At 33.8% G+C, this 13532-nt stretch overlaps 1 protein-coding gene across 2 annotated transcripts in view; it reads left to right on the top strand.

Annotated features, from left to right (window-relative positions):
- Positions 1-3699: 3699 nt before the first annotated feature.
- The window catches only part of LOC141289494 (ras/Rap GTPase-activating protein SynGAP-like), a 122579-nt gene continuing 112746 nt past the window's right edge, over positions 3700-13532 (top strand). For both annotated transcript variants that reach the window (XM_073821598.1, XM_073821597.1), the window contains exons 1-2: positions 3700-3826; positions 12227-12332. In XM_073821598.1, the coding sequence (XP_073677699.1) occupies positions 12242-12332 (91 nt within the window). In that variant the 5' untranslated portion in view covers positions 3700-3826; positions 12227-12241. The remainder of the gene's footprint in view (positions 3827-12226; positions 12333-13532) is intronic.

Raw genomic sequence — 13532 nt, 5'->3', positions numbered from 1 at the left:
GTTTTTATTAAAAATTTGGTTATTTTAAATGTTATTTAACTTACTTTTTTATTGCTTTTAAAATATATTTTCTTTAGTTTTTATTAAAAATTTGGTTATTTTAAATGTTATTTAACTTACTTTTTTATTGCTTTTAAAATATATTTTGTTTATATGAAATATTTTTTTTGATATTTTTCATTTAATTTAGATTTTATTATTGCTTATAACTTTTTATTCGTTATAGTTTTTAATAATATTTAATTGATACATTTCAAATTTAAATTATTTGTTTAACTATTTAATTTTACATTTTTTAATTTAATTCATATATAATATAATATTTTAAAATATTTTCTTTTTTAATGAAATTAAATGTATGAAATAAAATAGTTTTTAAAAAGTAAAATGAAATAATATTTAAAAATAACTTAAAAATAAAAATTTGACAAGCAATAAAATTACAAATGAAATGTATCAATTAAATAATATTAAAAAACTATTGTGAATAAAAATAGTTTTATAAACAATAAAACATCTAAATTAAATGAAATATATCAATGAAATATTTAATATAAACAAAAAAAATACATTAAAAAACAATAAAATAAAAATATATATGTATATAATTGCAAAAAAATTACTTTTAATATATTTTACTTAAAATATGTTTACTGTTTATAAAACTATTTTATTTGTAATAGTTTTTAAGATTATTTAATTAAAACATTTCAAACTTCATTTTTTAGTTACTTTTAAATATTTAATTTTGTGTTTTTTTTAAATTATTTAATTCATACATTTAATTTCATTAAAAAAGAAAATATTATATTAAAAGTATTTTTTGTTTTTATTTGCAATTTTGATACATTTAAATTATTTTTATTGCTTGAATAAATATACACTTTTGTTTATTTTAAATGTTATTTAACTTGTTTTATTGCTTTTAAAATATTTTTTTAGTTTATATAATTATTTTTATTTTATAGTTTTTTTATATTTCATTTAATTGAGATTTTTATTGCTTATAAAACTATTTTTATTCGTAATCTTTTTTAAATGTTATTTAATTGATACATTTTATTTCAAATTTTGTTGCTTGTAAAATTATTATATTTTTATGTTTTAAAATGCATTTAATTAACACATTTATTTAAATATTTTTTCTTTTAAAATCTTTTTTGTTTAAATATTTAATATATTTAATTTATATTTTTCTTGCTTATTAAACAATATTTATATATATATATTGCTTGAAAAATAATTGTTGTCATTTTAAAATGTATTTGTTACATTTTAATTTGCATATTTTATTGCTTTTTTAAAAGTTTATTTTAAATATTAAATTGATTGATACATTTAATTAGTATTTTTTTTACTGTTACATACCACGATTCTGTCCTGTATTTGAAATAAATGCATGTTGTGCCATATACAGTGTGTTCAGTTTTTATGATGGTCCTCTCATCCGATGGTGGTTTCCAGAAATAGTCCACGTTGTTTCCTCGTACTGTTTCTGAAGTGTTTGAGTCATAAAGCTCATGTTGTCCTGCAGGTATTCAATCATACCTCAGTGTTTTCACCTCATCCGCTCAACTCATTCATTGTAGTAAAAATATAATGTCTCCCACCTGCTTTCTGTCTTTAGCATTTTAATTCAGACATTTAATTTTATTAAAAAATATAAAAACAGTTTTTTACGCTTATTTATGTGATACATTTAATTTATGTTTAAATACCTTTAATTTATAATTTATTTAATATTTTATAAATGTTTTTATTTTATTGGACAAATGACAATATTATAAAAACAGCAGCATTACTCTTACTGTTAATCGATTATAAACTACTTCCTAAACTAGTTCAATTTAATATTTTTAATTAGTGCATTCATTTATATTTACCTTAAAGGGTCACAAAAATCACAAACTTTATTTAAAATGGATGTAGAATAAAGCAGCACAAATATGATTTACTTTAATCTCCCAAGATTGATGGTCAACTATGATATTTTGGAAATGAATTATGGAAAGTAATGTTATAGATGTGCCATGTGGAGGAATCTGACAGGATTTGTGTGTTTTAAGATTGAAATGTTCATTTTTCTGTGCATCGTTTCCAGAATCCACCAAATAGGTTTTCTGTTAAAAAATGTTTCAAATTAAACTAGATCAAAACTATTTGTCACGACAAACTTTAAAGTTGGCTTGAGAAAGCTGGACCAGAAAGTTTGAAAAAGTTTGAAAAGTTAAAAAAAAATGTCCATGTTTTAAAAGTTTTAAGTTTGATGGTTTTCAGTCTGAAATAGTTTGAGCTTTAAAGTACTTTTAAAAGCTTAATGTTTGATAGATAGCATGTTTCCAGCGTGATTAACATGTTGTTAGCATGTTTCTAACATGTAGTTAGCATGATTAGCTAGTTGCTAGCATGATTATCATTTTTCTAGCATGTTTCTAGCATGATTACCAAGTTGCTAGCATGATTTTAGCATAATTAACATGTTGGTAGCATGTTTCTAGCATTATTAACAAGTTGCGAGCATGTTTCTAGCATGATTAGCATGTTGCTAACATGGTTTTAGCATAATTAGCATGTGTGATTCTAGCATTATTAGCAAGTTAGGATGTGTCTAGCATGTCGTTAGCATGATTCTAGCATGATTATGAAGTTGCTAACATGTTTCTAGCATGATTAGCATGTTGTCAGCATGATTAGCATTTTGCTTACATGTTTCTAACATGATTACCAAGTTGTTAGCACGTCTAGCATGATTAGCATGTTTCTAGCATTATTAGCATACTTCTAACATGTGGTTAGCATTATTAGCAAGTTGCTAGCATGATTTTAGCATAGTTTGCATGTTGGTAGCATGTTTCTAACATTATTAACAAGTTGCTAGCATGTGTCTTGCATGACTACGAAGTTGCTAGCATTTTTCTAGCATGATTAACAAGTAGTTAGCATGTGTCTAGCATGATTAGCATGTTGTTACCATGATTCTAGCTTGATTACAAAGTTGCTAGCATTTTTCTAGCATGATTACCAAGTTGCTAGCATGTGTGTAGGATGATTAGCATGTTTCTAACATGTTTGTAGCATTATTAACAAGTTGCTAGCATTTTTCTAGCCTGATTAGCAACTTAGTAGCATGTGTCTAGCATGATTACCAAGTTGTTAACATGTTTCTAGCATGATTAGCATTTTGCTAGCATGATTCTAGCATGATTAGCATGTTGTTACCATGATTCTAGCATGATTACAAAGTTGCTAGCATGTGTCTAGCATGATTACGAAGTTGTTAGCATTTTTCTAGCATGATTAGCATGTTTTTAACATGTTTCTAGCATGATTAGCAGTAAGTTTAAATGGATTAGAAATATACCACAGAAGGGCAGTTTGATTGAGTCTGAAGGGATTGTGGGAGTGTTCTCAGTGTGAGTTTGAATAGTGTTGATCATTTGAACATTCCCTCAATGTAAGTCTATGGGGTTTTTCCCAGTTTTAATTGTCGTTTTTAGAAAAACCGTAAGTCGGATCAGTTCGAAAAGATCCAGCAGCTGGAGTCAGATCAGTCTGAAGATCTGGCCTGAGTTTGGAGTTTGTAGAGTTAAAGCTCTAGGAGCAGTTAATCAATCACAGAAATGTGCAATGTTGTAGTGAATTCTGAATAATATTGTGTGAAGTGCTGATATATAGTTGTGTGTGTTTGTGTGCAGATGGAAGGTGTGTGTCTCCATGTTCTCGGCCTCACACTCCTCTGAATGGCCACGCACACGACTCCCCCGGCTGGAGCCGCCAGCTCCGCGTCAGAGATGGAGACCAGTTCTACCTGCTGGATCAAGAGGAGGTGATCTCTCTCTCTCTCTCTCTCTCTCTCTCTCAAACACACTCACTCACTCACAGCTGTGAACACTAGAGGGAGCTGCTGCCTTTGAGGACAGTCACACTCTCTTCATCAGCATCAGCATCAGTGTTGGGGAGCTGCTTCCAGATTCTGCTGCCTACAAACTAACTCATATGTGGAAAGTATAAAATATAAATGTAGAGAAGGATCTGTAAAATTTTTATGGTTTTTAAAGACATTTAAAAAGTTTCTTCTGCTCATCAAGGCTGTATTTATTTGATCAAAAACACAGAAAAACTGTAATATTGTGAAATAATATTTCAATTTAAAGTAACTGTTTTCTATGTGAATATATTTTAAAATGTAATTTATTCCTGTGATACAAAACTACATTTCCAGCATCATTACTCCAGTCTTCAGTGTCACATGATCCTTCAGAAATCATTCTTTATTTTTTTTTTATTTTTTTTTTCAGTGTTGGAAACAGTTGTGCTGCTTAATATTTTTTTGGAAGCTGTGATACTTTTTTCAGGATTCTTTGATCGATAAACAGTTAAAAAGAACAACATTTATTTAAAATAGAAAGGTTGTGTTGCGTAAACAGGGCTGAAGATGCGAAAAGAGAAACAGATGAACTGAATCAATCAGTCAATTACACTGGCACCACTTTGATTGATTCTTTTTATTGAGTTTGCGAATCATTTGATTCAGTTCGGGACTTCGTTGCGAATCATTTGATTCAGTTCGGGACTTTGTTGCGAGGTCGCAAAACATTTAATTGAGTTCGTGAATCATTTGATTTAGTTCGGAACTTCGTTGCGAATCATTTGATTCAGTTCGGGACTTTGTTGCGAGGTCGCAAAACATTTAATTGAGTTCGCGAATCATTTGATTTAGTTCGGAACTTCGTTGCGAATCATTTGATTTAGTTCGGGACTTTGTTGCGAGGTCGCAAAACATTTAATTGAGTTTGCAAATCATTTAATTGAGTTTGCGAATCATTTAATTGAGTTTGCGAATCATTTAATTGAGTTTGCGAATCATTTAATTGAGTTTGTGAATCATTTTATTCAGTTCGGGACTTCGTTGTGAGTTTGCGAATCATTTAATTGAGTTTGCGAATCATTTTATTCAGTTCAGGACTTCGTTGTGAGTTTGCGAATCATTTAATTGAGTTCGCGAGCCATTTGATTCAGTTCGGGACCTCATTGCGATTTCGCGAAACATTTAATTGAGTTTGCGAATCATTTGATTCAGTTCGGGACTTCGTTGTGAATTATTTGATTCAGTTCAGGACTTTGTTGCGAGTTCGCGAAACATTTAATTGAATTTGCAAATCATTTAATTGAGTTCGCGAACCATATGATTCAGTTTGGGACTTCGTTGTGAGTTTGCGAATCATTTATTTGAGTTTGCGAATCATTTGATTCAGTTCGGGACTTCGTTGTGAATTATTTGATTCAGTTCGGGACTTTGTTGCGAGTTTGCGAAACATTTAATTGAGTTTGCAAATCATTTAATTGAGTTCGCGAATCATTTTATTCAGTTCGGGACTTCGTTGTAAGTTTGCGAATCATTTAATTGAGTTTGTGAATCATTTTATTCAGTTCGGGACTTCGTTGTGAGTTTGCGAATCATTTAATTGCGTTTGCGAATCATTTTATTCAGTTCGGGACTTCTTTTTAAGTTTGCGAATCATTTAATTGAGTTTGTGAATCATTTTATTCAGTTCGGGACTTCGTTGTAAGTTTGCGAATCATTTAATTTAGTTTGCGAATCATTTTATTCAGTTCGGGACTTCGTTGTGAGTTTGCGAATCATTTAATTGCGTTTGCGAATCATTTGATTCAGTTCGAGACTTCGTTGTGAGTTTGCGAATCATTTATTTGAGTTTGCGAATCATTTGATTCAGTTCGGGACTTCGTTGTGAGTTTGCAAATCATTTAATTGAGTTTGCGAATCATTTATTTGAGTTTGCGAATCATTTGATTCAGTTCGGGACTTCGTTGTGAATTATTTGATTCAGTTCGGGACTTTGTTGCGAGTTCGCGAAACATTTAATTGAGTTTGCGAATCATTTAATTGAGTTTGCGAATCATTTGATTCAATTCGGGACTTCGTTGTGAGTTTGCAAATCATTTAATTGAGTTTGCGAATCATTTTATTCAGTTCGGGACTTTGTTGCGAGTTCGCAAATCATTTATTTTAGTTTGCGAGTCATTTGATTCAGTTCCGGACTTCGTTGCGAGTTCGCAAATCATTTATTTGAGTTCGCGAATCAATTGATTCAGTTCGGGACTTCGTTGCGAGTTTGCAAATCATTTATTTTAGTTTGCGAATCATTTGATTCTGTTCGGACTTTGTTGCGAGTTCGCAAATCATTTATTTGAGTTCGCGAATCAATTGATTCAGTTCGGGACTTCGTTGCGAGTTCGCGAAAAATGTAATTGAGTTTGCGAATCATTTGATTCAGTTCGGACTTCGTTGCGAGTTTGCAAATCATTTATTTTAGTTTGCGAGTCATTTGATTCAGTTCGGGACTTCGTTGCGAGTTCGCAAATCATTTATTTTAGTTTGCGAATTATTTGATTCAGTTCGGACTTTGTTGCGAGTTCGCAAATCATTTATTTTAGTTTGCGAATTATTTGATTCAGTTCGGACTTTGTTGCGAGTTCGCAAATCATTTATTTTAGTTTGCGAATTATTTGATTCAGTTCGGACTTTGTTGCGAGTTCGCAAATCATTTATTTTAGTTTGCGAGTCATTTGATTCAGTTCCGGACTTCGTTGCGAGTTCGCAAATCATTCATTTGAGTTCGCGAATCAATTGATTCAGTTCGGGACTTCGTTGCGAGTTCGCAAATCATTTATTTGAGTTCGCGAATCAATTGATTCAGTTCGGGACTTCGTTGCGAGTTCGCGAATCTTTTAATTGAGTTAGCGAGTCATTTGATTCAGTTCGGGACTTTGTTGCGAGTTCGCGAATCTTTTAATTGAGTTTGCGAGTCATTTGATTCAGTTCGGGACTTTGTTGCGAGTTCGCGAATCTTTTAATTGAGTTAGCGAGTCATTTGATTCAGTTCGGGACTTTGTTGCGAGTTCGCGAATCTTTTAATTGAGTTTGCGAGTCATTTGATTCAGTTCGGGACTTTGTTGCGAGTTCGCGAATCTTTTAATTGAGTTTGCGAGTCATTTGATTCAGTTCGGGACTTTGTTGCGAGTTCGTCATTTGATTCAGTTCAGGACTTTGTTGTGAGTTTGCGAATCATTTTATTAAGTTCGTTAATCATTTGATTCAGTTCGGGACTTCTGTTGTTTGGTCTCTTCATATTTAAGGAGATTACTCTTGTCTCCAAAGTCAGACATCCCTTGTTATGATTTTCAAGGGTGTTGAATTTGGTAGAGATGCAATGACCAGCCCTTACCAATATCCACACCTGTATCACACCTGTTGCTGTCAGAGTAGCATTTTTTTTTATGTGTTTTATTTCTCTTTCTCTTCTTTTAGTTTGCGAGTCATTTGATTCAGTTCCGGACTTCGTTGCGAGTTCGCAAATCATTCATTTGAGTTCGCGAATCAATTGATTCAGTTCGGGACTTCGTTGCGAGTTCGCAAATCATTTATTTGAGTTCGCGAATCAATTGATTCAGTTCGGGACTTCGTTGCGAGTTCGCGAAAAATGTAATTGAGTTTGCGAATCATTTGATTCAGTTCAGGACTTTGTTGCGAGTTCGTGAATCTTTTAATTGAGTTCGCGAGTCATTTGATTCAGTTCGGGACTTCGTTGCGAGTTCGTGAATCTTTTAATTGAGTTTGCGAGTCATTTGATTCAGTTCGGGACTTCGTTGCGAGTTCGTGAATCTTTTAATTGAGTTGCGAGTCATTTGATTCAGTTCGGGACTTCGTTGCGAGTTCGTGAATCTTTTAATTGAGTTAGCGAATCAATTGATTCAGTTCGGGACTTCGTTGCGAGTTCGCAAATCATTTATTTGAGTTCGCGAATCAATTGATTCAGTTCGGGACTTCGTTGCGAGTTCGCGAAAAATGTAATTGAGTTTGCGAATCATTTGATTCAGTTCAGGACTTCGTTGCGAGTTCGTGAATCTTTTAATTGAGTTCGCGAGTCATTTGATTCAGTTCGGGACTTCGTTGCGAGTTCGTGAATCTTTTAATTGAGTTTGCGAGTCATTTGATTCAGTTCGGGACTTCGTTGCGAGTTCGCGAATCTTTTAATTGAGTTTGCGAGTCATTTGATTCAGTTCAGGACTTTGTTGCGAGTTCGCGAATCCTTTAATTGAGTTAGCGAGTCATTTGATTCAGTTCGGGACTTTGTTGCGAGTTCGCGAATCTTTTAATTGAGTTTGCGAGTCATTTGATTCAGTTCGGGACTTTGTTGCGAGTTCGCGAATCTTTTAATTGAGTTTGCGAGTCATTTGATTCAGTTCGGGACTTTGTTGCGAGTTCGCGAATCTTTTAATTGAGTTTGCGAGTCATTTGATTCAGTTCAGGACTTTGTTGTGAGTTTGCGAATCATTTTATTAAGTTCGCGAATCATTTGATTCAGTTCGGGACTTCGTTGTGAGTTTGCGAATCATTTATTTGAGTTCGCAAATCATTTGATTCAGTTCGCGAATCATTTGATTCAGTTCGGACTTCTTTGCAAGTTCACAAATCATTAAATTGAATTCGCAAATCATTTGATTCAGTTCGGGACTTTGTTGCGAGTTCGCAGAAAATTTAATGAGTTCGCGAATCATTTGATTCAGTTTGGGACTTCGTTGTGAGTTTGCGAATCATTTATTTGAGTTTGCAAATCATTTGATTCAGTTCGCGAATCATTTGATTCAGTTCGGACTTCTTTGCAAGTTCACAAATCATTAAATTGAATTCGCAAATCATTTGATTCAGTTCAGAACTTCATTGCAAACCATTTGATTCAGTTTGGGACTTTGTTGCGAGTTTACAAAACATTTATTTGAGTTTGTGAATCATTTGATTCAGTTCCGGACTTCGTTGCGAGTTTGCGAATCATTTAATTGAGTTCGCGAATCATTTGATTCAGTTCCGGACTTCGTTGCGAGTTCGCAAATCATTTATTTGAGTTCGCGAATCAATTGATTCAGTTCGGGACTTCGTTGCGAGTTCGCGAAAAATGTAATTGAGTTTGCGAATCATTTGATTCAGTTCGGACTTCGTTGCGAGTTTGCAAATCATTTAATTGAGTTCGCGAATCATTTGATTCAGTTCGGGACTTTGTTGCGAGTTCGCAAATCATTTATTTTAGTTTGCGAGTCATTTGATTCAGTTCCGGACTTCGTTGCGAGTTCGCAAATCATTTATTTGAGTTCGCGAATCAATTGATTCAGTTCGGGACTTCGTTGCGAGTTTGCAAATCATTTATTTTAGTTTGCGAATCATTTGATTCTGTTCGGACTTTGTTGCGAGTTCGCAAATCATTTATTTGAGTTCGCGAATCAATTGATTCAGTTCGGGACTTCGTTGCGAGTTCGCGAAAAATGTAATTGAGTTTGCGAATCATTTGATTCAGTTCGGACTTCGTTGCGAGTTTGCAAATCATTTATTTTAGTTTGCGAGTCATTTGATTCAGTTCGGGACTTCGTTGCGAGTTCGCAAATCATTTATTTTAGTTTGCGAGTCATTTGATTCAGTTCGGACTTCGTTGCGAGTTTGCAAATCATTTATTTTAGTTTGCGAGTCATTTGATTCAGTTCGGACTTCGTTGCGAGTTCGCAAATCATTTATTTTAGTTTGCGAATTATTTGATTCAGTTCGGACTTTGTTGCGAGTTCGCAAATCATTTATTTTAGTTTGCGAATTATTTGATTCAGTTCGGACTTTGTTGCGAGTTCGCAAATCATTTATTTTAGTTTGCGAATTATTTGATTCAGTTCGGACTTTGTTGCGAGTTCGCAAATCATTTATTTTAGTTTGCGAGTCATTTGATTCAGTTCCGGACTTCGTTGCGAGTTCGCAAATCATTCATTTGAGTTCGCGAATCAATTGATTCAGTTCGGGACTTCGTTGCGAGTTCGCAAATCATTTATTTGAGTTCGCGAATCAATTGATTCAGTTCGGGACTTCGTTGCGAGTTCGCGAATCTTTTAATTGAGTTAGCGAGTCATTTGATTCAGTTCGGGACTTTGTTGCGAGTTCGCGAATCTTTTAATTGAGTTTGCGAGTCATTTGATTCAGTTCGGGACTTTGTTGCGAGTTCGCGAATCTTTTAATTGAGTTAGCGAGTCATTTGATTCAGTTCGGGACTTTGTTGCGAGTTCGCGAATCTTTTAATTGAGTTTGCGAGTCATTTGATTCAGTTCGGGACTTTGTTGCGAGTTCGCGAATCTTTTAATTGAGTTTGCGAGTCATTTGATTCAGTTCGGGACTTTGTTGCGAGTTCGTCATTTGATTCAGTTCAGGACTTTGTTGTGAGTTTGCGAATCATTTTATTAAGTTCGTTAATCATTTGATTCAGTTCGGGACTTCTGTTGTTTGGTCTCTTCATATTTAAGGAGATTACTCTTGTCTCCAAAGTCAGACATCCCTTGTTATGATTTTCAAGGGTGTTGAATTTGGTAGAGATGCAATGACCAGCCCTTACCAATATCCACACCTGTATCACACCTGTTGCTGTCAGAGTAGCATTTTTTTTTATGTGTTTTATTTCTCTTTCTCTTCTTTTAGTTTGCGAGTCATTTGATTCAGTTCCGGACTTCGTTGCGAGTTCGCAAATCATTCATTTGAGTTCGCGAATCAATTGATTCAGTTCGGGACTTCGTTGCGAGTTCGCAAATCATTTATTTGAGTTCGCGAATCAATTGATTCAGTTCGGGACTTCGTTGCGAGTTCGCGAAAAATGTAATTGAGTTTGCGAATCATTTGATTCAGTTCAGGACTTTGTTGCGAGTTCGTGAATCTTTTAATTGAGTTCGCGAGTCATTTGATTCAGTTCGGGACTTCGTTGCGAGTTCGTGAATCTTTTAATTGAGTTTGCGAGTCATTTGATTCAGTTCGGGACTTCGTTGCGAGTTCGTGAATCTTTTAATTGAGTTGCGAGTCATTTGATTCAGTTCGGGACTTCGTTGCGAGTTCGTGAATCTTTTAATTGAGTTAGCGAATCAATTGATTCAGTTCGGGACTTCGTTGCGAGTTCGCAAATCATTTATTTGAGTTCGCGAATCAATTGATTCAGTTCGGGACTTCGTTGCGAGTTCGCGAAAAATGTAATTGAGTTTGCGAATCATTTGATTCAGTTCAGGACTTCGTTGCGAGTTCGTGAATCTTTTAATTGAGTTCGCGAGTCATTTGATTCAGTTCGGGACTTCGTTGCGAGTTCGTGAATCTTTTAATTGAGTTTGCGAGTCATTTGATTCAGTTCGGGACTTCGTTGCGAGTTCGCGAATCTTTTAATTGAGTTTGCGAGTCATTTGATTCAGTTCGGGACTTTGTTGCGAGTTCGCGAATCCTTTAATTGAGTTAGCGAGTCATTTGATTCAGTTCGGGACTTTGTTGCGAGTTCGCGAATCTTTTAATTGAGTTTGCGAGTCATTTGATTCAGTTCGGGACTTTGTTGCGAGTTCGCGAATCTTTTAATTGAGTTTGCGAGTCATTTGATTCAGTTCAGGACTTTGTTGTGAGTTTGCGAATCATTTTATTAAGTTCGTTAATCATTTGATTCAGTTCAGGACTTCTGTTGTTTGGTCTCTTCATATTTAAGGAGATTACTCTTGTCTCCAAAGTCAGACATCCCTTGTTATGATTTTCAAGGGTGTTGAATTTGGTAGAGATGCAATGACAAGCCCTTACCAATATCCACTAACTACTAAATTGACCCTAGCAATAATTTGGATCTGCCATTATGTCCCCACCAATGCCAAAATCAAACTCATGCCCTTGATTTTAATGAGTACAATTATATATAATAAATGTTTTAAATTGGTATCACACCTGTTGCTGTCAGAGTAGCATTTTTTTTATATTATGTGTTTTATTTCTCTTTCTCTTCTTATTTAAGTTGATGCCATTGTATATTTTATATGTGCTTTACTTTATTTTTGCCATTTTCTTTGAATGGTATGTTTTTATTTATATATTTATTCTTTTTTATTTTAAAGACATTATTTTATATGTCCTTGAAATTCAAAATAGTAGTGCTTTAAAAGTCCTTGAAAGTCCTGGAATTCAGTTTTACAGTATCTGTACGAACCCTTTTTATACTGTATTTGGACTTTTGCAATGAAACAAAATGAAAAGCTGACATATTGATTAATTATTTATCTATAATCAAAGTGATGGAACACTTATCACATTATTATGCTGATTGTGGTTATTACAGACAGATGAATGAGATGTTCTGTAGTATGATGTGTGTTTGTGTGTTTTCAGGTTCATCCATTGCTGATGAATGATCATCGTCCCGTCTCTCACCGACACAAACTGCTGCGCAGGACCGTCAGCGTACCTGCAGATAGCAGACCACATCCTGAGTCAGGTACACACTCAATATACTGCACTTTTGACATGTACACTACAGTACGCATACAGCACAGATACTGCAAAGTGTATAAGAATAGTATGAGCACAGCTTGAGTTTTCTAACATCTGTGCATTATACACTCCATTTTTGAGCTGAAAACTTCCTGTTAATTCTGTCAGATGACAGTGGATAACTGACACTAGGCACTGAGGTTAACATTTATCGTTGTACATATCGTTTATCGTTATCGTTTATCGTTGTAGTTTTCGCTTTTGGTGTTAACATGTCTTTAACATTAGTGTATATTGATATAGTTAACCTTATAGTTAACCATGCCTTTAATGTTAACGTTCATCGTTCTAGTTATCGTTCTTGGTGTTAACATGCCTATAACATTAACGTTTATCGTTATAGTTTTTGGTGTTAACATGCCTACGTTTATCGTTATAGTTATCGTTTTTGGTGTTAACATGCCTATAACGTTAACGTTTATTGTTATAGTTTTTGGTGTTAACATGCCTACGTTTATCGTTATAGTTATCGTTCTTGGTGTTAACATGCCTAGAACATTAACGTTTATTGTTATAGTTTTTGGTGTTAACATGCCTATAACATTAACGTTTATTGTTATAGTTTTTGGTGTTAACATGCCTACGTTTATCGTTATAGTTATCGTTCTTGGTGTTAACATGCCTAGAACATTAACGTTTATTGTTATAGTTTTTGGTGTTAACATGCCTATAACATTAACGTTTATTGTTATAGTTTTTGGTGTTAACATGCCTACGTTTATCGTTATAGTTATCGTTCTTGGTGTTAACATGCCTAGAACATTAACGTTTATTGTTATAGTTTTTGGTGTTAACATGCCTATAACATTAACGTTTATTGTTATAGTTTTTGGTGTTAACATGCCTATAACATTAACGTTTATTGTTATAGTTTTTGGTGTTAACATGCCTACGTTTATCGTTATAGTTATCGTTCTTGGTGTTAACATGCCTAGAACATTAACGTTTATTGTTATAGTTTTTGGTGTTAACATGCCTATAACATTAACGTTTATTGTTATAGTTTTTGGTGTTAACATGCCTACGTTTATCGTTATAGTTATCGTTCTTGGTGTTAACATGCCTAGAACATTAACGTTTATTGTTATAGTTTTTGGTGTTAACATGCCTACGTTTATCGTTATAGTTATCGTTTTTGGTGTTA

The sequence above is a fragment of the Garra rufa genome, chromosome 17 (genome assembly GCF_049309525.1).
Source record: "Garra rufa chromosome 17, GarRuf1.0, whole genome shotgun sequence".
NCBI classification, from domain to species: domain Eukaryota; kingdom Metazoa; phylum Chordata; class Actinopteri; order Cypriniformes; family Cyprinidae; genus Garra; species Garra rufa.
Note: the sequence above shows the minus strand (reverse complement) of the source record. Positions and strands in the feature narration are given on the sequence as shown.